Source organism: Nycticebus coucang, chromosome 14 (assembly GCF_027406575.1).
Source record: "Nycticebus coucang isolate mNycCou1 chromosome 14, mNycCou1.pri, whole genome shotgun sequence".
Classification (NCBI taxonomy): domain Eukaryota; kingdom Metazoa; phylum Chordata; class Mammalia; order Primates; family Lorisidae; genus Nycticebus; species Nycticebus coucang.
Genome location: NC_069793.1, coordinates 14445578 through 14471778, shown reverse-complemented (window position 1 = coordinate 14471778; position 26201 = coordinate 14445578). Strand labels below are relative to the sequence as shown.

General features: G+C 41.6%; 1 protein-coding gene and 1 pseudogene across 1 annotated transcript; one reads left to right on the top strand and one right to left on the bottom strand.

Annotated features, from left to right (window-relative positions):
- The first annotated feature begins 8991 nt into the window (after positions 1–8991).
- Positions 8992–9933, top strand: LOC128564301 (olfactory receptor 9I1-like). Its single transcript, XM_053559795.1, has one exon. The coding sequence runs from the start codon at positions 8992–8994 to the stop codon at positions 9931–9933; it is 942 nt and encodes a 313-aa protein (XP_053415770.1).
- A 10775-nt stretch (positions 9934–20708) lies between these two features.
- On the bottom strand, positions 20709–20822 carry LOC128566154 (uncharacterized; annotated as a pseudogene).
- Between the last annotated feature and the right edge of the window lie 5379 nt (positions 20823–26201).

Below are 26201 nucleotides of genomic sequence, written 5' to 3'. Positions count from 1 at the left end.
TCCAGGGTATGATGTTCCACGGCCCCAGCATTCACGAGCCATCCAGTGAGAGGCCTTGCCACTTCCCAGGGCATTACACTGGGCTATAGGTGCCTCCCACATGAGTAACTTTATAACAGTTGACTTTTTTCTTCTTACATCACACCAATGTAACAGTATAAAAACACAATACTTATAGGAACTTTCATTTTTTCATTGAAAAAAATGTGTAAATTCCTATAGAAAATAATTCTGAGAGGCTGTTAAGGGTACTAGGCCCTGTTCTGAGTGTTTTACCTGTTTCGGCTTCTTCAACTTCCATGGCCATCCCACAAAGTGGGTGTGGCTCCAATTTACCGGGTAGAGGGAGAGTTTGAACCCAAGCAGTCTACAGCTAAAACTCATGCGCTAAATAATTATGTTGTGATGAATTTCTCTCCAACTATTAACAGTGCTTATTGGAATGGTCTGATTAAAATGGTTTATGTTTCTTCCTTTTTACTTTTTTGATGTTGTCCACGTTTTTTTATATCAAGTAAGCTGTACTTATAATCAGTTGAGTGGCGCCAGGCAGTGCAGTGTGGTGGCTGTGGGTGAGGGGTCTGGAGCTAATCTCCCCTGGTTCCAACGTCAGCTCTTCTCCTTACTGCGTGTGTGGCTGTGAGTGGATATTTCACCTCTCTGAGTCTCCCTTTCCTCACCAGTAAATAAAATAATAATAGTGTTCATCTCAGGCGATTGTTTGAGGACTCAATGGGTTGCATGGTGATAACCCTGGGATGATGTTTAGGCCTGCTCTGAGCACTCTGCATACACCTAACTCAATATTAGTTGGACAAGAGAGGAGGCAGGCTGCTGGGGCTTCACATAGTCACGCACTTCACTTGAGTTCTGCAAATGAGATTGATCAGAAAGGGTCACCTTGGGTTGGTGACACCTCCTCAGAGAGTGAATCGCAGAGGTATCTCCCTCATCCCCAGGATGGGGCTGCATTAGGGTGGAAGCCGCCAGACAGGATGGAGGTAGATGGGGGGAGGAACTGAGCAAGCTAACTTTGCAGGGGCCCTTTTTTGAAGATTCCTTTTCCCTGGGCATTGGGGAAGCCTAATGAGAAGCTGAGGGCCTGATTAGAAGCCCCAGTCAGTGGCTAATCCCCCAGCCTCAGTCTTCTAATTGCCTTCCTGGAGGGAAGGATCCAGCCTAGGGTAGAGCACGGCTCCAGCACCTACTAATCCAGTTCTGGTAGATGTTGGGGCTTGTGAGATGCAGGTGCTGATGGTGTCTATGTTTCTGGCCCTGCAAAAACCCCATTTAGACTCCACACTATGCCTGTGCTCGGCCCGGCCTTCTGGATGGCGGAGGACCTCTTGGTCCTGCTGAAGGTGAGTGTGGCTGTGGTAGAAAGGAGGGAAAATGACTCACAATCCAGGCTGGACATGAACCTGACAATCTGAATCTTGGTTTCTTCTCATCTAAAATGGAGTTTTTTCCTCTTTGTTTCTCTAGGAAATAAGGTCAAAGCTGAGTGTGATTTGCTGGGGAGCACAGATTGCTGGGACTTAATACATTTGCCTGCCTCTGGCAGTGATGCAAGACACTTAGCATCTTGGGGTCTCAGTTTCTCATCCCTAACCCGGGGCTGATAATGCCTCTCAGACCTGCAGACTCTCTTTATGTGCCATTCTGGAAATTTATTGTAGGATTACAAAGTAAGGGAGAACCTCACTTTGCCCTGATTGCCCAGAACTCCCATCTTCACTCAGGCTGGGCATCGTGTCTCCCCAGGGCCCTCTGCAGCAGGGCCCAGCTCCCAGTTCTGGCTGCTTTTTTTCTAGCTTGGTGACCCTGGGACATGTCAGTTGACCTCTCTGAGTCCCCACTTTCTTCATCTGAAAATGGATTGTGTGAGGACCAAACGAGATAACGGGTGTGCAACATTCTAAAGTAAGGGATTATGGAAGGAAATATACCAAATTATGGTAGTGATAGGCTTTTGGTGACTTTCTTTTTTTTTTTTAATTAAATCATAGCTGTATACATTAGTATGATCATGGGGCACCATACACTTGGTTCATAGATCGTTTGACACATTTTCATCACACTAGTTAACATAGTTTATATAACCGCTCGTGTGATCAGGTTATTTCCCATAATTTTTTTTTACTGTTATAAACTAATACTATGGTAAGCTTAAAAAAAAAATAAAGTAAGGGATTATGAAAGTAATTTGTAATTTTGGGGGGGGATGGAATTCATACCTTCCATTGTGTGCAACAGAACCAACCTTTGTTGGACGTGCAATATGTCACCTTATTTCATCCTCATGACACTCCTGTGCATTAGGTGGAATCCACACCCATCTTACAGTTGAAGAGCTGAAGTCCAGGGAGCTTAAGCGCCTGGCTGGGATTTGCCTCTGCTGTGATAGAACTTCAAAGCATCCTGGCTTCTTGGTACCATGCTGGTTCTGCCTTTCTTGCTATTTTCAATGCAAATACATTGCCAGGAAATATTTTTTTCTACGTCTTTATGACTTTTTATTCAACTAGAAAAAGGCCAATTAAAGTTTTTTCCATATAAGTTTCTGGGTGGGGGGGAGAAACAGGGAGCTCTTGAACAGAGGCTCTATTTTCATCTTGAGCTTGAACTACTTCCCTACCTGAGCACAGACAGTGTGTGGGCGGAAGGAGCTGCTATATTTTCTCACCATTTGAATGTTCTGCCTTCTCCCAAGTCCACCCGGGCACAGTGAGTGGCAGCCAAAGCATCTTGTCCCTCATTCCACTTTCTGTTTTTCTCTTGAAGTCAGAACAAGGCAGATGATGCCAGTTTGTTATGGTGGCAGAGGGAGAATCACTGTCACCCGTGTCTGTTTAGCTTTAGACATTTATCACTGCCTCCTCAATGTCCAGCCTATGGCCTGGCACTGAATACATGGGCAGAGGCTTTATATGTCTTTGTTGCATAATTCAGCTGAGAGCGCCAGCTGCACGACTTTGGGCAACACGACACAACCTTTACGCCTCACCATTTTTAAATAACTTTAAACCTGACTCAGAGGACCTATAAGAGATTAGGTTCTCTAATCCATATAAATGCTCTTCAGATCCATGGCTATATATTTCCCACGGCACCTACTATGATGAAGCTGATCTTCGGGCACTTGCAAGCGCAAACTTCACTTTTATAATCATCTTCTCGTATATATTTTCTTGTCTGATCCATAGTAGCCTCTTGGTTCTTCGCCCAGTCCTTTTTTCTGCTCGAAGTTGACAGATGGAGCCTATTAAAGCTTGCTGGACTTTCTCTTTTTCTGAAACCTCCACTTGTTTTCTGAGGTTTAGTGCAGCAGGGCTTGGAAAAGCCTCAGTAACCCCAAAGAACACACAATCTCCAGGTCTTTCTCCTGGAGCCTTGGAATGTGTATCACATGCCCTAGGTGTGTTTACCATTGGCTGATGCAAAAATGAGGCTGTGGGCTTTGAACGGACATAACTAATATGGGAGAATGATAACCCAGAAGTACAGAGGTCCCCACCAGGGGAGGCCTGTCTGGGTTATATAACAGATAAAATATAAGAGAAATATTTCTGTGCCCCAATGACAATTAGAAGACAGATTGTCAGGAATGTTAAATGCTGATATTGCTGAATGCTGGGGAGCATGGTGGGTTCATGATGGCATTAAGCATTTGCTTTATTCTTGTACATCTTTAAAAGCCAGCAATTTCAACTATTTTGTAGGCTTCAAAAACAGGAAATTGCTGCTTTAGTGTTCTATTCATATGTCCACAGAAATTTAGTTTATCTCCATTGCCTTGGACCAAATATTTTTCTCTGAGGCCACATGGATTCACGTTTCTTCTCCCTGCCTGGAGATTTTGTGGAGACTGTTTGTTTTCCCTAGTCTTAATTATCAAGAAGTTGATTGGCTGTTCAGTCTAGAATTGTAAATCATTCTTGACTAGTATAGGAGTTTAGACAATGCAAGGCAGAACCAATATGGGAGAGAGTCAGACTTTTTTAGCTCCTCTGAAGATCAGTAATCATTGGTGGGGAACCTTGGAGTTTTAAAAAATTTTCTCCTGTTCATTTCAAAATGTACGTTGTTGATGTTCAGAGGACCACGCTGACGTGGGCTGTTAGGAGGACCCTTTCCGCAGCTCCCTTCATGCTGTTCCCTGTCTCAAATGAAAGCCCCATCACTGTTTTGGGATTTTTGGCTGACAAAAATTTCAGTAACTGGGAGGCAGAGATGGGTAGATCCCTCAAGTTCAGGAGTTGGAGACCAGCCTGGGCAAGAGTGAGAACCCATGTCTAATAAAAAAAATAGCCAGGTGGCAGGTGCCTGTAGTCCCAGCTACTCAGGAGGCTGAGGCAAGAGGATTGCTTGAGCCCAAGAATTTGAGGTTGCTGTGAGCTATGATTCCACAGCACTCTACCCTTTGATTTGAGACTCTGTTTCAAAATCAAAAACAAAAATTTCAGGAACTGGCTACCGTATTGGAGTCCAGGCGACCTCCCTAAGATTTTCCATTTTCTTCCTGCAGCATCTGGCTCTTTCTGTCATTCGTAGATCAGTCTGATTTAGATTGAACCACTGTTTGTGCAGTGTCATTCCAGAACCCATTTGGCAAAGTCCTCTGGCGGCACCATTATTGGTCTGATGATGATACAGCCAATTATTCTGATTATCCTGACATCCGGCAAACGGGCAATTTTATTTTGTATTTATTTATTCATCAGTAGCTCTCTCCCAAAGAGAGCTGAAGTGGCTTATAAAAATGCATAACATGCAGCAAGACAAAATAAATTAAAAATGAGGAATGAGATTTGGGCAAAGGGAAAGTACAGGTGGGCCTATGACAACGCGGAGCCAGGAGCAAAGCTGGCTTATGTGACTTCTGGGCTGCAATTTAAATCTGCGCTAGAGATGACGGTCCTTGGTGGGTGCAGACTCCTCATAGGGGTTGATGTTATGATGGTGCCCTGAGCACCTCTTCCCTGCAGATAAAAACACAATGAAAAAAGATGACACTGTGAAAAAAAAAAAAGCACATACGAGGCTCTCAACTCAGAACTGGGGTCATTTGCCAAAATCTCTGTTTAATTTATCTGCCTCTCTCCTTGCTCAAGAGCAGGAGGGTAATGTATGAAAAGCCATAGAAAAGTTCTGGGCATAAAAAGGGTGCTCTCCTTAAAACTGTACTCACAAGCCATGAGTAAGTGGTTGAGAATGTGACCTTGGAGTCTGACAGAGCATGTGCAAATTCCTGGTTAGGGGTTACCTGGTGAAACAGGTCACTTAATCTCTGCAAGCCCTCGTTTCCCAGGCTATTAATAGGGGGTAATAAATGAGTCTTGGGGTATTGTGAGAAGTAAATGAGGCAGTTTGATATAAATTAGCTAGAGCAGTGTTTAGTACACTGTGAGTACTTTCTTTTTTATTTATTTATTTATTTTGCAGTTTTTTGGCCAGGGCTGGGTTTGAACTCGCCACCTCCGGCATATGGGGCCGGCGCCCTACCCCTTTGAGCCACAGGCGCCGCCCTTAATGTCTGTCATTAATATTAATAGATACTTCCCCTCCCATCAGATTCTTCTTCTCTTTCTTCTTCTTCTTTTATTTATTTATTTTTAAGACCAAGTCTCACTCTGTCACCCTGGGTAGAGTGTCATGGCGTCATAGCTCACAGCAACCTCAAACTCTTAGGCTCAAAAGTTTCATTTAGGTGGTGCTTGTGGCTCAAGTGTAGGGCACTGGCCCCATATGCTGGAGGTGGCGGGTTCAAACCCAGCCCCAGCCAAAAACTAAAGAATAAATAAATAAATGTATCAAAAAAAAAAAAAGGTTCATTTGCCTCAGTCTTCTGCATAGTTCGGACTACAGGGGCCCACCACAATGCCTGGCTTTTTTTTTTCTTTTTGTAGAGATGGGGTCTTGCTCTTGCTCAGGCTGGTCTCTAACTGATGAACTCAAGTGATCCACTCGCCTTGGCCTCCCAGAGTGCTAGGATTACAGGTGTGAACCACCACTCCCAGCCTTACTAGACTCTTCAGAAGAGAAGTGAGGTCATCATGTCACAGGGCAAGATGAGCATTTGAGGTCTTTCGGTGCAGCCTTGCTCTGTGAGGACGCAGACCTAGAGATGGGGGCACTGGCTTCTGTGGCAGCATCTAGCTTAAGTTCAGACCTCTTGGGTGCTGTTTCCAGACTTCTTACCACCCCATTATGAGCCAACCACCATGTCCCCACCATGCTACTTCCCTCATGGGAAGATAGCTCTCCCCCTCCAAAAGTGACAAATCTTAGGGCCGTGGCAGACTTGTGCCTCCCCAGCTGGCACTGCCTGGCACTGGGCACAGCGTCCTGCTTCCTGGGCAGAAGTCAGAGGTCACAGTGTCAGTGAATCTGGAGGCAGAAGTCCTGGTGCTGTTTGTTAACTTTGTGGTCTTGGGAGAGTGGTTTGTCTACATTGAGCCTCATTTTGCTCAGCAGTATAGTGAGGTAAATTGCATTCTAAGGGGCTGAATGATATTGAAGTTGAAAATCACTTCCGTAACAATTCCATGTATCAAGGTTTGCTCTGCACCGGGCACAGAGTGTGCTATTTCCATTAACGATAGAGTGATCTTTTCCTTCTCACAGCACAGCAGTGCTTACTGTTAGTGCCTACGTGTTGAAACTGCACCTCTCAAGGTCAAGTAACTTGTCCAAGGTCACACAAATACAAATGACTAAGTCTGTGTTCAGAGCAAGCTCTGTCTGTCTTCAGGGCCCATTTTCTTAGCCACTGTGCTAGAGTCCTGGGATTCTAGCTTTACCTTTATGCTGGGTAATCTTAGGTTGATCATTGAGATTCCGATACCTCGGGGGCGTCTCTGTGTTATGAGGGGGTTGACACTTCTGAATGAAGTGTCCTAGAAAATGTCTCACAAGGACCAAAAAACTCCATTTTTTTTTTGCAGTTTTTTGCCGGGAACAGGTTTGAACCCACTGCCTCCGGTGTATGGGGCCATCACCCTACTCCTTTGAGTCACACGTGCGGCCCAACTCCATGTATTTTTTAATGAATGAAGGATGGTGCATTGTTGGTGATTTGTACCTTTATATTCTATTATTCACGTGTAAATTATGTGTGCAAATAAATATTAACACTCTCCCGATCCCCAGAATTTCTGCTAAGATGTCACCTTTTTAAATGAATCTCTTTTGATAGTCCTGTTTGATACCCTTCTCCTTACTTTGCTACGTTTAATTCCTCACATCCTGCAGTATTTGTTTTTATAACCCTTATTATCTTCTATCATGGCAGAAAGCATATTTCTTCTTCTTCTTTTAAAATATATATTGTGTATGCCTGGTTGCACTGGAATTACTGCTCCCTGAAGGTAGGGATGATCTTTGTCTGTTTTGTTCTGAGTAACTAGAAGCATGCCTGGTACACGGTAAGTTCTCAGTAGATTCTTATTGAATACACGAATAAATATAACCTCTTTTTTCCTCTGGTCAGGATGATTTGCACAAACTCTTCTTACGAACACAGGAAGTCATTGTTTTGGGACATGATCAGGATAAGATTTGGCCCTAAGTAAAGGAAAACAACCTAAATATTCACACTATCAAAAATTTAGTGTATGTGTGGGGGGGACTTAAAACCACCAGATACTGACCTTTATCATTCTATCATTAGATCAGTTCTTGCCAAAGTTGATCAAAATTTTACTTTGTTATTTACCTGAAGCACTCTGAGATCGTTCTCAAAATTAGTTTTTGTTTTAAGGATGGAAAAGGGACAAGAAGGATCAACTCTGAAGTTCACATTCAATACTTTCTTTGTCCCAGATTATCAGAATCCAGAGGCACAGGGACAGGATTGTCTGAATACCTGGCCAGAACCCCATCTGTATTAGAATTCTAAACTCAACATGATGCTTTGTCCCTTAATGAGCTTTGTGGGCTAATTCTGGAATGGTTTGATTCATGTATCTTCCTGATTGATAACGATGTGGCATTTAAAAAAATGGGACAGGTCCTTTGGAATAGCAGCTGAACTTGGAAACCAGGCCATGCTGCTTGGCAGGAACAGAGGGGAAGAAGCAATTTGGCAGGCCACAGGCTACAGAGGTTCTAACAGCACTTGCTCTTTATGGCTCAGTATCTGGCCTCCAAATCCACTGTGCTCGTGTGCACATCAGAAACAACTTCAAAAAAAGGTAAGAGTTGATGTTGGAACCCCAGGATTCTGGAGATAAGATGGTGCTAGAATGTATATGAAGCATGTCACTTGTATTATCCTGGAATTTGGAAAATATAATTCTGAGTGTATGTCAGATGGTGTGTGATATATACTAGGTAAAGAAGGTCCTTCACAATGATATTGTGACTTTCACATTATAATGTCCATTTGAGCAGAGGACGCTGAGATTTGGAAAGGGGAATTAACTTAGCGAGGCACAGAGTCGCCCAGTGTCCGTCCGGCTCTCACTTGCCCCGGCGCTGTCTCTATGGAGCTCAATGTACTGCAATGGCTGTGAGAGCGGGGAGCCAGACGCCAGGGGAATTAACTTAAGATTTGAAGGGCTTTAAATCTACGTCTGCTTTCAAACACACACCGCTGTGGTTTCCTTCACAAAGTGTTTCCTGGCTCGTCTGAGGCTAGTCTAGGTTTCCAAGCTGCGACTTGACACAAGTTTAGAAATGCCTAATTGAGTTCTAGCCCAGGTTTTGCCTATTGACCAACAGTGAAATCTGGAACTAGTCACTTCTCCTTTTTGACCCTCACATTCTACCATCAGAAATGGGATTAACAAAATGTGCTTCCAAGGACTTGCAAAGGATGCCGTGAAAAAATCACTTTCCTTTGTGAAGAAAGGAAAGTGCTTTGCAAATGTAAAAGGTTTTTATCCTCACTGAGCAGTGATCAGATCAAGTCAAGCCAGGATCACACTAATAAAGGAGACTTTATTATTATTATTATTTTTAAAAATTTCAGCAGATGACCTCGGCTTCATGGCAGAGAATGGCACCCTGGTGGCGGGATTTGTTCTGGTGGGGTTCCAGCTACAGGCGGAGCTGCAGATGGGTCTCTTCTTTGTGTTTCTGGCCCTTTACCTCATCACCATGGGGGGCAACCTGGGCATGATTGTGCTCATTCACAGCGACCCTCGGCTCCAGACTCCCATGTACTTCTTCCTCACCCACCTCTCCCTCCTGGACATCTGCTACTCTTCTGTCATTGTTCCTCAGTTGCTTGAGACTTTGGGGGCTGATAAGAAGGGCATCAGCTATGAACGCTGTGCCAGCCAGTTCTTCTTTTTCACCCTCTGTGCTAGCACTGAGTGTTTCCTCTTGGCCGTGATGGCCTATGACCGTTATGTGGCTGTGTGTAAACCCCTCCTCTATGTCACAGCCATGATACCACAGACCCGTGTGGGGCTGGTGGCTGGAGCGTATGCTGGCGCCATGGCCAATTCTGTGATCCGCACTGGCTGTACCTTCTCCATCTCCTTCTGTAAGTCCAATCACGTGGACTTCTTCTTTTGTGACCTCCCACCCCTGTTGAATCTTGCCTGCAGTGACACTAGGCCACGGGAGCAGATAATCTACCTCTCAGCTTTCTTGGTCATCATGACCAGCATTTCAGTGATTCTCACGTCCTACCTATTCATCATTCGGGCTATTCTGAAGATTCGTACAGCAGGTGGCAAAGCCAAGACCTTCTCCACCTGTGCATCCCACATGACTGCTGTGGCTCTTTTCTTTGGGACACTCATATTCATATACCTGAAAGGTAACATGGGCAGATCCCTTGGGGAAGACAAGATTGTGTCAGTATTTTACACTGTGGTCATCCCCATGCTGAACCCAATGATCTACAGCCTGAGAAACAAAGAAGTAAAAAAGGCTGTGAAGAGAATGTTTAACAGGATGAGAGTTTCCCAAGCAGAGTGAGACTTGGGCTCTATCAATCCAGAAGTTTCTACAAATCATCTTCTGTGCTTTTGTCTTGTCCCCTTGATCCATGAAATAGATCTCATAACTACAGAGACATATCGAGGCCAAAAAAATGTAGATTTGGGTTCTAGTACTTTCTTAATTACATCTATGACCTTGATCCAGAAATGTTCAGCCTTCGTTCTTGCATCAGTAAAAAATTTCTACTTTGCTATGATTAAATGTCAAGAGATCTTTAGTCAGGATCAAGAGAGATGGAATGCCGGAGGGCTTTGTAAATAATAACATGCTACAAAGTCTAAGATTTATTTTTCTTATCTGTCCTGGGTATTGTTGGGTGTTTTCTCAGCTACTTGAATTTTTTTTTTCTACTAAGCTCATTTTTTTTATACCCAGAATGATTACAAAGCAATAGCTCATTGTTTATATAACAGGAGCAGTCATATTTTTGGTTGTGGATGTTGAAATTAATATCAGCCTTGATCTAAGAAAACTTTTCTTAATATTAAGTCGTATCCAATTTAGATATTTGTCATGGAAAATACAAGCAGCTAAGCAGAAAAAATACAAAGAGGGGAAAGGCGAGGTGAGCTGGGAAATGTTCAACTAGAATATGTGCACCAACATCCCAAAATGGCATAGAGCACCAAAAAACTGTAGTGTGAAAGACGGATGTAATGACTTGCATTCATTATTGGAAACACTTTGATCTAGATGTACGGCTGAAGTGAGTCCCATATATAACTGTGTAATATTTCTTGATCACCAAAGGTCAGATGCTCTATTTTATTTCTGAAGCATTGTTCATGGGCCATCTGCGTCAATTACCTCAAGTTATTTCCTATTCTCCAGTAATGAAAACCATTATCTACTCTCATCTCCTCTAGGACACTTACTTTATTGTCAGAAGACAGATAACTATGAGTCTGACTGCCACCTTTAATGATCTCCACGTCTGCTGGAAATGAGAAGCATTTCCATGGAGATCCCACAATTTTATTCACCAGCTCGGCAAATATTTACTATCTACTATGTACGTACTGGACATAATATTAAGTTCAGAATATAATAATAAACAAGATAGACATGGTTCCTTTTGCATGGAGATTAGAACCTGGGGAACAGACAGATAATAAACCACTATTCAACTCTGGAAACCGGGACAAAAGAAGCCGCATGGGGTACTGTTATTGTTATGCTGCATGATAAGGATTTGACCTAGTCTGGTGAGTCAGAAAAAGTTTCTTGAGGAACTGACATTTAAGCAGAGGCTGAAAGAATAAGTATGCTGCAGTTATGGGTTAGGGAGGCTAGATAGAGTTGCAAATGCAAGAGACTGTGAAACTGAATAAAGTGAGGGGCTGAGAAAAGCCAGGGTGGCTGCAGCATAAGCAAGGGGGACTTTGGTGAGATGCAACTGGTGAGTTCCAGAGAAACCAGGTCACAGAGCCTTGCAGATTTGCTTAGGGACTGGTGGACCTTATTCCAAAAGCAGGGTCAGATCTGAATTTTAAGGAGCTCCCTTTGGCTGCAGTGTGACAGGTGGAGAGGGGGCTGGTGGTGGCAGAGATGGGGGGAAGTAGACACATTTAATCTAAGAAACAGTGAGCGTATCCCAGTGCACGGCATTTTATTTCCATGCAATACTTTGTGCTTCATTCTAGAATACACACTAGAGAAAGCCAGTAAGTGTATGACCTTGATATTGATTAAGGAGCGATTTTTGGCAAAATTGTGAAATTGCGGAAATAGGTTCTTGGGGGTCCCCACCTTTTCGCTAATGTACTTTTCATCAAGAATGACCTTCAGACATAGGTATAAAACGCCCACCCCTTTATCACAGTGGTCATTCCTTCTCTTTCTTCAAGGATCAACACATTTTCATTAATCTCCTATTATAGGCCGGTCTATGTTAATGGGCTTAAGAAACCACCCTTTCAGGCCTTCTTGTGTGCTTAAAGGCAGGAAAACGTTCAAATTAAAAAAAAAAATGGGCAAAATGCTAGATGGGGGGCTTGCTATTTTGGTAGTGGTGGGGGCTTACCTCTCACTCCTCCCAATTTGTGCTTTGTGAGGAGCTACCAGCTCTGCCTATGAGTGAATGATCTTCCGTATATGTATAGTATTTGATGTATGTACAGTTGCTTCAGACATACACCAAGTAGATGAAAATAAAATGAGGTTTTCATTTGGTTTAGGGGATTATCTTCTGATTAACGTAGAAGGCACTGCAGAAAATGGCATTTATGTGGTATTGCTAATTATATACATTAATAAATGAATGAAAACATTCATAAATTACCTAATGCATGTCAGGTTCTGTGCTAAGAGTTTTCACTTATTTAAAGTTCTTGTTCCTAAAATAAAAAATAAAAATTCTCATTTTAAAAATGAACGTTGTATATAATCATTTACAAATAGAATCCAGTCAGTAACGTTGGTGTTGTTTTATTTTTCTTTCTCATTTTTAAACATACTTCTTTTAGAAACTGGGCTTTGGAATTACAAATTTTTAGCTGTGATATTTTGGCTTCAATTTTGGGAAAATGAAGAAAGCAGATGCATAAACTCCAAACTGACTCATTAATATGAATACACCAAGAATTTTGTGATTAATTGCAGAGGTCCTCAAACTTTTTAAACAGGGGGCCAGTTCACTGTCCCTCAGACCACTGGAGGGCCGGACTATAGTTAAAAAAAAAAACCAAACTATGAACAAATTCCTATGCACACTGCACATATCCTATTTTGAAGTAAAAAAACAAAACGAGAACAAATACAATCACACCACCTCATGTGGCCCGCAGGCCATAGTTTGAGGACCTCTGAAAGCAAAACCAATACTTTAATTGTGGGTCTCTATTTTTCACATATATTAATTTGAATGAATGAGTGTAGGTGTAAAGTCTGGATTATCAGCATGAGGTCATGGGTGTAGGGTGGAATGACGGATGAAGTACCCTGTTTCCCCCAAAATAAGACATCCTCCGAAAATAAGACCTGCTTACAGGAAAGATAAGACGTCCCCTGAAAATAAGACCTAGCGCATCTTTGGGAGCACACCTTAAAATAAGACACTGTCTTATTTTCGGGGAAACAGGGTATAACCCATAGAACACGTGATCTTAAGACTTTCATGGGAATGGGTAAATATATATTACTTTTGTGTATGGGTATGCATTTTGTTTGGGAAGGTCACAGTACTTCAGTTAAGAGCAAAAAACAACCACACATGATTTTTTTTTTTTGCTCAGGAAGCTCAATATAGGACAGATAGAAATACTTCTCTCAGAGTTCTCTTTCTTTTCCCCTTGCTCCAGTTCTGTTTGTCTAACCTACAGGGAACGGAAAATGCCATCAAAGCCATGTGCATAGAACCACAAGAACAGAGCTGGCAAAGCCCCCCACCCCACCTCCTGCGGATCTCCCACACCTTTTTGGCAGCAATGAGGGTAGAGGCCAAAAGGGAATGAAGGAGGCATTTGGTTTGAAGGCCTTTCCTGGTGACGGAGTTCAAAGAAGGTGGGGTACCTTTAGGTTCTGACTCTCATTTTGCCTGATGCCAAATCCAATCCTCAAACAAAAATGTCTCCTGAATTTTACTTAAGAGAGTATGAGGAGGATGAATCGCCTCAGAAATTGGGGAAAGCTGGCAGAAGTTGAAAGGCAAGGTTGTGGCTTCCCCGTGGCGGGTCTGCGAGGTTGCTTGTGGAGATCAAGATGCTTCGTGGCCGTTATACAATTCACTCTTTTAATCCTTTTGGGAAAGAAAATCTCAGCTATTTCCATTCCTCTCTTCTTCAAAAATCATGAAGTTTTCTGAAAATAGTTGCAAAGAACATTGTGTCTTTTTCTCTTTCTCAACATGTCTTTGTCCTTATTTAAAACATAATAGCGGAAACACAAAAATAAAAAAGACAGCCACAGTCATAAAAAAGACTGCTTTTTATCTTGTGGTAGAATGAATATCTGAACTCTTTCTGATTCTACCCTTGCTAACTTTGCTTCTTTGGGCTTTTAACTGCCTCCCCCTATCCAAATATTATAACAATAGCCAGGCTGCCATCCCCGTAGCTTTATACATTCATTAAAAACACAACCTAAACTATTTTGTTCATCAACTCAATAAATTAACTCTTTATTGAGAGGCTGCTCTGTGCTGGGCACTCTGTGGGCAGGGACTTTGCTGACTGTACTCCTCACTGAAATCCCTGGACTTGGAGCATAGTTGGCATTTAATTCACTGAAAAAAACTTTGCTCTCTGTTTAAAAAATAAGAATGGAGAAGTAAGAATCCAATGTATTCAATTCTAATATGAAGGCAGTAGATGATCTAATACAAGGTGGGGGTAGGGGAAGGAAGGAGCGAGTAGAGAGTGGAGGGAGCAATGGGGGTTATGGTGAATGACACGTCTCTGGGGGAAGGACACAAGTATTAGAGGGACTTTACCTAACAAATGTGATCCGTGCAACCTAACTCTTTGTCCCCTCAATGAATCCCAGACAATAAAAATATAAATACACTTTTTGTGGCAACATATAAGTAACGTTGAAACTTAAGTGGCTAAAATAAATTTAGCATTTTAACCATTTAAATAGATAATTTGGTGGCATTAAGTACATTCACATCACTGTGCAACCATTCCCACTGTTCATCTCTAGAGCTTTTCCTCACCCCAAACCAAAGCTCTGTACTCATTAAATAACTTCCCATCACTCCCCACAACTCCCCCTTTTTTTTTTTTGATTAACATAGGGGTCTATATGATTCAGCTACATTGTTTCTGCACAGCAAATAGACCGCCTTCAGAATGGGAGAAGATAGTCACATGTTACGAATCTGACAAAAGGCCAATAACCAGAAACTACAAAGAACTCAAGGAAATCAACAAGAAAAGAGAAAACACCCTCAGTAATTATTGGGCAAGAGACATGAACAGAACTTTCTCCCCAAAAGACAGACAAATGGCTGATAAACACATAAAGAAATGCTCATCGTCCCTAAGCATCAGAGAAATGCAAATCAAAACCACTTCGAGATATCACCTAACCCCCCACCCCCGCTCTTGAAAGCCATTTTTCTACTTTCTATCTGTATGAATTTCCCTATTCCAAGTACCTTATATAAGTGGGATCCCGTAACATTTGTCCTTCTGTATTTGGCTTATTTCACTTAGCATAATGTTTTGAAGTTTCTTGCATGGCGTAGCACGTATCAGAATTTCACTGTTCTATATGGATGAACAAATTTCCATTGTATGTATATACCATGTTTTGTTTTTCCATTCACCTGTTGGTGAACACCTTGGTGGCTTCCATCTTTTTGGTTACTGTGAATAATGCTGCCGCAGACACGGGTGTACAAGAATCTGTTCAAGTCCTTGTTTTCAATTCTTTTTGCATAGTATATACTACCTAAAAGTGGAATTGTTGAATCATATGGTAAGTCTATGTTTAACTTTTTGAAGAACCGCCTACTGTTTTTCACAGTAGCTGCACTATTTCACATTCCCACTGGCAATGTACAAGGGTTTTAACTTTTCCACATCCTTATCGACACTTACATTCCAGTGTTTTGACAATGTCCTTCCTAATGGATGTGAAGTGGTATTTCATTGTGGTTTTGAATTGTATTTCCCTGATGAGAAGTGATGTTGATCACCTATTTATGTGCTTATTGGCCATTTATTTACATATCTTCTTTGGAGAAAAGTCTAAGTTCTTTACTCATTTTTAAGTTCGGTTGCTTTTGTTGTTGTTGTTGAGCTGTATAAATTCTTTATATACAGTCATGCACCACACGAGGATGTCTCAGTCAACAATGGATCATGTATACCCCAATGGTGGTTTCACGAGATTATAATGGAGCTGAAAAATTCCTGTTGCCTGTAGACACCCACCCATTGTAACATCACAGCACAACACGTGACTCATGTCTTTGTGGGGATGCTGGTGTAAACAAATGTACGGTGCCATCAGTTATACAAAGTGTAGCACACACAGTTACGTACAGTGCACAGTGCTTGACACTGATAATAGTATATGAATTCACTATAATGTATTTTTTATTGTTATTTTAGAGTGTATTCTTTCTACTTCTGAAAAAAAAAGTTAACTACAAAACAAGCAGGTCCTTCCAGAGGTAGCCAGAAGAAGGCATTTTGTCATAGCAGATGAGAGTTCCACGCATGTTATTATCTCTGAAGCTTTTCCAGTGGGACAAGATGTAGAGGAGGAAGACAGGGATGTAGATGATTCTGGCTCTGTGTTAGTGTCTTGGATTTAACAGTAGAAATAAATAAGACTCCCCAAACTTTAAAAATAGCTAAGTGCTGGGCGGTGCCTGTGGCTGAAAGGAATAGGGCGCTGGCCCCCTATGCTGGAGGTGGCGGGTTCAAACCCAACCCTGGCCAAAAACTGAAAAAAAAAAAAAGAGAAAAAAGGTAAATGCTCATAAAGTAAGGATAAAGAAAATATTTTTGTACAGCCTGCAATGTGTCTGTTTGAAGCGAATTGTTTATTATGAAAGAGTCAAAAAGTTAAAAAAAATGAAACGTTTATAAGGTAAGAAAGTTATAGTAAGCTAAGGCTAATTTATTATTGAAGAAAGAAAAGTTTTACAAATAAATTTAGAGGAGCCTAAGTGCACAGTGTTGCTAAAGTCTGTAGCAGTGTCTGATGAGGCCATAGGCCTTCACCTTCACTCACTGCTCACTCCCTGCGTACCATTTTTTATCCTGTATGCCTTGTTTTTATGACACCTTTTCTATGTTTCAATATGTTTAGATACACAGATATTTATCACTGTGTTACAGTTGCTTATGGTATTCAGGACAGTAAAAAGCTGTACAGGTGTGTAGAGCAATAGCTGTCATCTAGCCTAGGTGTGCAGTATGCTGGATCATCCAGGTTTAAGTAAGTGCACAATGATGAAATTGCCTGATCCCACGTTTCTCAGGGTGTATCCATATCATTAAGCTGCGTGTCACTGTACTCCAGATATTAATCCCTCATCAGACACAAAATTGAATTTTTTCCTCATTCTGTGGGTTACTTTTTCACTCTGTCGATAGTGACCTCTATGCATGAAAGTTATTAATTTTGATGAATGCTATTGTATCTATATTTACTTTTGTTGCCTGTGTTTTTGGAGTCATGTTAAAAACAAAAAATTGCCAAATCCAATGTCATGAAGCTTTTCCTCTCTGTTTTGTTCTAGGAGTTTTGCAGATTTTTGTCCCAGTTAGATGCACTGGGACATCTAACTTTCCTTTCATCACTGGTTGAAAAGAAGCACTTGACTTTCACTGAGATCCTTAACAAAACAAGAGCCAAGTGGTGTAAAAAGACACAAGATTGAGAGGGACGGGCTCTCACTCACCTCCAGGCCCACACCTCTTCCTTCTCATCTATCCTCAGCTCCTTTTTACCAACAGGGCAAATGAAACCTGGGATAGTTAAGTGACCCCAGGGATCCTGCTCCAGGTATGGTAGCTAAAGAGCAACTAAGTTTTAAAGTGGCTTTGGAGAGAGTGAAATCACGTCCTTTCCTTCTATCGTTTACCTGGTGTGGGGGGAGTTGTCTCTCAAGGAGGCCAAATTCACATCTGCAGGAGAGTGATTAACAGTTGGAAACTGTTTGCAGCATGACTATTAAATTCATAATACAGACAGCATAAAGTTAAATTCTTCTGTTTATAGCTTGTGGGGCTGCACAGATGGTAGAGTAACGAGCATTGGACGGGTGAGAGCTAAAAATGCTGGGGTCTAGTGGGTATTATCTCATGGCAGCCATGTGCACACACCAGTCCCTGTTGAGAAAAGGAATTTCTAGATGATATGGCCAGTGAATTAACCATGAACAGAATTGCCCCAGGCATCAACACAACTGTCTTGGTTCTGATGTCTCTGGGTTTCTCCAGTTGAAACAGGTGCTTATATTTCTTTTTCTTTAAAAATTTTTTTTTGTTAAAGGAAGAGCAGAGAGAGGGAAGGAGGGGGTGGAGGGAAGTCTTGGTGTGTGACTCACTTTTTGGGGGCAAGACACAGTTGTAAGAGCACTTGACTTTCACTGAGATCCTAACGAATGCAATCAGTGTAACCTGGTTTCTTGTACCCTCAATGAATCCCCAACAATAAAAAAAAAAATTTTGTTTTGGGTTAAAATGAGGGTACATATGATTAGGTTGCATTATTTGCATTTGTAAGGTAAAGGTCAAGTCTAAGTTGTAGCTAAGTCCTTCACCCAGGATGTGTGCCATGTACCCCTACATTAGGTAGGTAGAAACTAAGTGAGACCTCCCACCTCAAATTTAATTGTGTTTTTCTCTCCATCTGGGCCTGTAAATGTTGGTCTATTATTTTCAGATTAGCATTGAGGACATGGGATGCTTGCTTTCCTATTCATGAGATACTTTACTCAAGGGGACGTTCTCCAGACCTATTCATGTAAATAAAAAGATGCAAAGTCTCCATCTTTTTCTTTTTTCTTTTTTGTTTTTTGTTTTAGCAGGCCGGGTCTGGGTTCGAACCCACCAGCCCTGGCAGCCCTGGTAGCCCTGGTGTATGTGGCCAGTACCCTACCCACTGAGCTATGGGCACCACCAGCCTCCATCTTTTTCAATGGCTGAATAGTATTCCATGGTATACGGATACCACAGTTTATTAATCCACTTATGGGTTGGTGGGCACTTGGGTTGTTTCCACATCTTTGTGATTGTGAATTGAGCCGTTGTTTTTCATTTATTATCTTCCTTTATTGTAAGTAAGGGAATTGGGGTAGAAAGATTACACAGATTGTACCTTTATCAAACTTTGACAGGGGGATTGTTGGGTTAACGAGACCATTGCTGCATTTTCTAGGGGATATGAAAACACCTAGGCAAGCTCTGTGGACATCCTCTCAGGCCAGGAGAGTTCCAGAAATCATAGAGTGAGTAGAATCAAGAGGATTGGTATGAGGATGGAAAGAAGTATGGGGTGGGGGGTTAGTCCTGAAAATTATACTGTGACAGGTGTGGGGATGGGTTAGATAAGAGAATTAAGGACAGGGACAATTAAAATGGCAGAATCAGAACATTTATTTCAGTTTTTGTTTTATTTTATTTTCAATGACAAATAATGACTGCACATATGTGTGAGAATTAGAACATTTAAAATTAGCTAATTGCTGAATCCCCTCCAGAAGGGCTGTTTCAAGGTACAGTGAATGGGAACCCCAGGTCCCCTATACCCTGACAGCACTGGGGAGCACCAGTTTTATGGGGGCAAGACATGATTGCAAGAGGGACTTTGCCCAACAATTGCAATCAGTGTAACCTGGCTTATTGTACCCTCAATGAATCCCCAACAATAAAAAAAAAAAAAAGTTTAAAAAAAATATCACGGCCAATATTTACTTGGAAAGTACCTCATGGTTTTAATTTGTGTTTCTTTGATTATTAATGAGGTTCAGAATTGCCTCATTTGTTTGCATCATTTATATTTCTTTTGTAAATTTTTTATGAGCTTTTTCAATTGATTTCCAAGAGTAATTCGTATATTAGGAAAATAAGTTTTTTTGTTTTTTTTTTTGTAGAGACGGAGTCTCACTTTATGGCCCTCGGTAGAGTGGCCTCACACAGCTCACAGCAACCTCCAACTCCTGGGCTTAAGCGATTCTCTTGCCTCAGCCTCCCGAGCAGCTGGGACTACAGGCACCCGCCACAACGCCCGGCTATTTTTTGGTTGTAGTTTGGCCAGGGCCGGGTTTGAACCCGCCACCCTCGGTATAGGGGGCCGGCGCCTTACTGACTGAGCCACAGGCGCCGCCCTGGAAAATAAGTTTTTAGTTTGTCATTTGTGTGGTGAAAATTTTCCCACATTTGTCTTTTGAGTTTATTTATAGTTTTTTTTTTTTAGCCTCTTAAAATGTTAAAATTTGATGTCATTAGAGTTATCTCCTTTTTGTTGGCTTTACCGCTTTTAGGCTTTCTGTTGTGATTAGAAAGACCTTCCCTTTAAGATAATTAAATGATTCACCTACGTTGTTTTCTTTTACATTTGCTACTGTTTCATCCTTCTAAATGTCTAAAATCTTGGATTTATCCAGAATTTAGTTTGCACACATGACAGGGCAGGTTTACATTTCTCTGGGAGACTGCTGGGTAACACTGTCTTCGCCCTGGAGTCTGAGCTGCAGGAAGGCAGGCCCTGAGCTTTTGCAACTTGCCAAAGTGGTGCTGGTGCCTGGCACCTGGTAGGCACTCAGCAAGCTTTCCTTTAATTAGTGCAGGGATGAAATTCTAGATTAGTGCATGGATGAGCTGAATTGACCAGGAAGAAAATTTTGTTTCTGGAATGATACTTTGAAAGGAATTTTAAAAAAGAGTGAATCATTTCAGAAAATAAAAATGATGGTGAAGGAGCCAGAAACCAAGTCATGTGAGGAACAGGGGATGCTCACTTTGGAGAAAACTCAGTGAGAGCTTCTCCTCCTTTGTCTGGTACAAGGGATGCCTTGGCTTTCAGCTTAAGGAAAAGCTTTAGAATGAACAGTTCAAAGAGGGAATGGGTTGTCCTTGGAGATGCTGAGCTCTCTTTCCCTGGCAGTACTCAGAGATGTATGGGTTTGGGGGGACTGCTGTGGAAGATTTCAAACACCACGAGCTAACTGGCAGCGTGATGGGCTAAAGATAATGTGATGGGGCGGGGCGGGGAATGGTGAAGAGGAGAGACCCCATTCCAGAGGAGCAGCAGCCTCCTTTCAAACTTGAAGTTTGAAAATGAATTTTAAAAATGGGAAGTTTCTTTGTTTTTACAAATTTGTGTGTCATCCTTGCTCAGGGGCCTTGCTAATTTGCTCTGCTTTGTTCCAGTTTCATTATATGTGCTGCCGAAGTGAGCACAAGTTTCCTGATTTTTTAAATCCTGCATGGTCTAAACAAAACTCATCTGATGCCTGAGTTTCTCTTGTGGCCAATTTGCAAACCCTGCCTCAGATGAAAGGAGGATCATGTATAGAAAGTAGCACAGTTTCTGGAGTAGATGACCTCCCAAGGACTTTTCTAACCTTAGTGCTTTGATTTCCCCAGCTCTATAAATGTGAGGGATTATTAATAGTGTTGCTACATCACTGGAATATGACTCAGCATACGAGAAGAGCAGATATGATGGAGGAAGAATTAGGATTTGATGGAAGGAAGAATGTCTCTGGAATTGGTCTGCTCTGTACAACCTATTGTCATTTTATGCCAATAAACATTGTTAGTAATAATAGAGTAGGAGGAAGCCACATGAGCAAGTCCTAAGAGGAAATAAAGAGCCAGGCAGTAGAAAGAGAGGAGACTGAAGGAAGGAAAGTAATTTTGAACTGAAACTCCAGTGAGCATAAAAGGAAATGAAGACTTTAAGGACGTCAGTGTTAGCCCAGGGGCCTGGTGATGCAGGGGCCCGGCTGTGCCGTTCACTGAATAGGTGGGTGTTTGGGCCCAGCCTTAAGAATCAGTGCTATGGATTTTTTGTTCTGTGATGAAACTGAGAGAGTTGAAAAGGAACAGGAATTGTTACTGCTTCCCAATTCAACATTATTCTATTGCATCTTCATAACCATTAATGGAGAGGGCTGAATGCACAGCTGAGGAGAGATGGCACCATGGCCCGAAAGAGAATTGGTTTTTGACAAATGTGCCAAGAATGTACATAAGGGAAAAGATACCATCTTTGACAGTTGATATTGAGAAACCTGATACCATATGCAGTGGAATGAAACTGAACCCCTAACTCTTATTACATACAAAAAAATCAATCAAGGGCGGTGCCTGTGGCTCAAGGAGTAGGGCACTGGCCCCATATACCAGGGGTGGTGGGTTCAAGCCCTGCCCCAGCCAAAACTGCAAAAAAAAAAAAAATCAATTCAAAATGGATTAAAGACTCAAACATAAGACCCTAAATGATAAAACTACTAAAAGAAAAGATAGGGGAAATGCTTCAGGACATTAGTCTAGGAAAAGATTTTTATGGCTGAAACCTTGAAAACATAGTGAATGAAGAAAAATAGACAAACGAGACTATATGAAACTAAAACTTTTCTGCACATCAAAAGAAACAATTAAGAGGGTGAAGAGAAAACTGGCAGAATGGGAGAAAATATCTGCAAACCATTCATCCTACAAGGGACTAATATCCAGAATATACAAGGAACTCAAACACTCAACAGCAAAAATTAATACTACGAAAAACTGGACAAAGAACCTGAATAGACATTTCTCAAAAGAAGGCAGACAAATGGCCAACAGGGATAGGAAAGAATGCTCAGCATCTTTAATCATCAGGGAAATGCAAATGAAAGCCACAAGGAGAAATGGACTCTGTTAGAGTGGCAATTACCAAACAGGTGAAAGATGACAAATACTAGTGAACATGTGGAGAAAAGGGAAGTATGTTCACTATTGGTAGGAATGTAAATTAGTCAACCATTATGGAAAACAGTGTATCATTTTCTCAAAAAAACTAAAAATAGAAGTACCACAGGATCCAGCAATTCCTCTGCTGGTTACTTACCCGAAGGAAAGAAAATCTGCGTATTAAGGGGGGACCTGAACCCCCATGGTTATGACAGCATGATTCAAAATAGCCAAGGTATGGAATCAACCTACCTGTCCACCAGCAGATGAGTGGATAAGGCACATGTGGGACCTTTACACAATGGAATGCTGTTCAACCACAGAAAAGAATGAAATCTTGTCATTTGCAGTAACATGGATGGAACTGGAAGTTACTATGTTAAGTGAAATAAGCCAGGCACAGAAAAACAAATATTGCATGTTCTTACTCATATGTGGGAGCTAAGAAAGGTTTTTTTCATGGAGATAGTAGAATGATTGTTATGAGAGGCTGGGAAGGGTGGGGAAGGGAAAAAGAGAGGTGAGTTAATGGTTACGAACATATGGTTAGATAGAAGAAATATGTTCTGGTGTTTGATCACACAGTAGGATTACTATAGTAAACAGGGATTTATTGTATTAATCCATTCATGACTTGATTCCACATCTTGGTGATTGTAAATTGAGCTTGATAAACATTCTAGTGTAAATGAGATTGCAGGATCAAATGGAAGGTCTATTTTCAGCTCTCTGAGGATTCTCCATACTTCTTTCCAAAGATTCTGCAATCCCATCAGCAGTGTAAAAATGTTCCCTCTCCTCCACATCCCTGCCAGTGTCTGAAGCTTTGGACTTTGTATGGTGGGCTATTCTCATAGGTGTTAGGTGATACCTTGAGGTGGGTTTGATTTGCATGTCCCTGAAAATTAGGGATGATTTTTCATGTGTTTGTCGGTCATTCATCTGTCTTCTTTAGAGAGGGTCTGTTCATATCTCTTGCCCACTTATAAACAGGATTGTTTGCTCTTTTTTTGTTGATTACTTTGAGTTCTGTGTAGATTCTAGTTCTAAGCCCTTTGTTGGATCTGAAGCATGCAAATATCTTCTCCCATTCTGAAGGTTGTCTTTTTGCTTACGTTGTGCCCTTGGCTGTGTGGAAACTTTTCAGCTTGATCATGTCCCATTTATTTATTTCTGGTGTTGCTGTAAACTACAACTTGGACCTTACCTAACAAATGCAAACACTGTAACCTAATCATTTGTACCCTCGTATTAATCTGACATAAAAAACGATTTATTATATATTTCAAAACAGCTAGAAGAGAGTATTTGAAATGTTCCCACCACAAAAAAGTAATTGGTGTGCTCTTAATGGGCACAATGTAAGGGAATATGGCACACCTCCAGGTTGAGGGGCACAAGTACGGAAAGGGACCTTATGTAACAAATGCAAACATTGTAACCTAATCATTCACACCATTTGTATCATTTGTAATAATATGAAAAAAAGGGTGGTGCCTATGGCTTAAAGGAGCAGTGCGCTGGCCCCATATACTGGAGGTGATGGGTCCAAACCCAACCCTGGCCAAAAACTGCAAAAAAAAAAAAAGAAAAAAAAAGCATGAAAAACAAACAAACAAAGAAGTAATAAATGTTTAGGGAACGGAAATCCTAATTATCCCGACTTGATCATTATACATTGTATACATGTATCAAAATACATGTTCTCCATACTTCTTTCAAAAGAAGCCGTATTATCACATTTATCATACATTAATTGAAAAAAATTAAACAGAAAAGCAAAAGGTCCAAGGTCTCACACATAGTCAGCAGCCAAGCTAAGACTGAACGTTTGTCTTTACAGCTGCACGCTTAGCCTTCATAAGGTTCCCCTGATGCTCCCCTGGCCTCTTCTATCAGGATGAGCTGTTATGTGCTTACTTTTACTTGCTTAGGTCCTGCCTTTTTCATGGTTCTCCAAAGAAATAATAGATAACATATTTATATCTACATACAGTATTTACATCAACCTAGTAATTCATGGACGTTTGCTCACCTGACTGTGGGGCAGCCAAGTGTGGAATCTGCAGGGCAGGCCTATAGTCTGCAGAGCCCCCTGATACTGTAGTTTTCAGTCTACAGTCAATCTGGAGGCAGAATTCATTCTTCTTTGTGAAACCTTCAAATTACAGAAAGAGGCTCACCCATACTATGGAGGGTACTCTGCTTTACTGATAGTTAACTGATTTAAGTGTTAAGCACATTTGTGGAAAAATACCTTCACAGCCATACTTAGACTGGTGTTTGACTAAGTCACTGGGCACCATAGCCCAGCCATGCTGACACACAGAATGAACCATCACAGGTGCCTTGAAGATTGTGTGGCTCAGCAGTTACTCCTAGGAGGTACCTTCAGAGAGCAGGCACAGTGCCAGCGCCTGAGAGTGAGAACCAGCTTCAGTCTTGTGTCTCACTTGCTTCATGCTAGTCCTGGCTCTGTTCTCCAAGAGGGACTCAAGATTATGTCTTTAACCTGGGCCTTCTTACAACAGTATGGAACAGGGATCAGACAGATCTGAATTTGAATCTTGCCTCCATTATTCTAGGGAGATCTTGGTCAAGTGGCACAATCACTCTGAACCTGTTTTCCCACCTGTGGAATGGGGATAATAGCATCACCTGCTTTTCAAGGATGTTGTGAGGGGATAGAATGTCAGACACGAGAAGGGTGAAGAGTGTGGTTCGTTATGGAAAATTCTTTTCTTTATTATGGCAGAGGAATTAATTTATTTTAGCATTTGTTATAATTTTAGTGCATGGAATAGCCAAGTATTGCCTTTCTTTTGCACATCCCCCGATGCCAAGTCTTAATGTGGAGGGCCTAGAAATTCAAAAAAATGAAAGGAAAATTCTGTCCTCGAGCCCAGTATGGAGGGAAGAGGACCAATACACACAGACGGTACCATGAGACAGAGTGTGGCTGGCCGCGCCATTGTGGGGGACAGCCCTCACGCTCATTAAACATAACAGGGCAGTAGGCTGCTTCAAAACCATTTTGTTAGCAGTTAGTTCAAATCACAAGCCAATGTGCAGGTAGGTAATAAAATAGAAATTCTGTAATTCAGTCTTTTCTATAATTCAGATTAGTCCTTTTAGTGAGCTCTTAGGATTCTAAGAAAATAATACATCTAGTGTTTCTGCTGTATTATAGATATTTTTATGATGACCATGTGGCTTAAACAAGTATTTTCTTTTAGATAATAAACACATTATTCAACAGATCAAACAACATGGCATTAGCAGATAATTTTGGAGATGTCATTCCCTGAGATTTCTACTGTGTGTCAATCTATAATCTTTCTCTCTCTTTCTGGGTCTGTTTCTCTTAGCATCCTGGTCTCTCTCTCTCTCTCTCTCTATATATATATATATAGTATATCATATATTATCAATATACTATATATACATATATTTGATAATTTTTGGTTTGTTTCCTGGGTAGCTGGGCCCTTTGGTAGAGTTACTGCTTTGCAGGGTCAGTTGCAGAACAGCTTAGCAAACTATCGGTACATGGGAAACAGACTGTGGATGCTGGACAGCAGGAATAGCTGATCTTCTTGCAAGATAACAAGCATTTCCCCTAATAGCCTGTGAGTCAGCCTGGTGTTTGGAGCGTATGGCTTCAGTTGCTTTGAAAGTGAAGACCAGAACCCGGAACCTGGCTAGTGAGAGCTGACCTAATCCAGCTCCAACCTGCTGCAGGTGTGCCTGGCACCAAGCTCCCTTCAGCTGAGCCCTGGCTTAAGGGTTTCTTCTAGTTACGCAAATACAAGACCATGGCTGATTCCAGTCCTGGGCCTGCTCAGCTGGCCACTCTGCCCCTCTGTGCACCGTCTCACAGGG

Coding starts and splice junctions, on each gene's coding strand:
- LOC128564301 (XM_053559795.1), top strand. CDS start 8,992: ATGGCAGAGAATGGCACCCTGGTGGCGGGATTTGTTCTGGTGGGGTTC.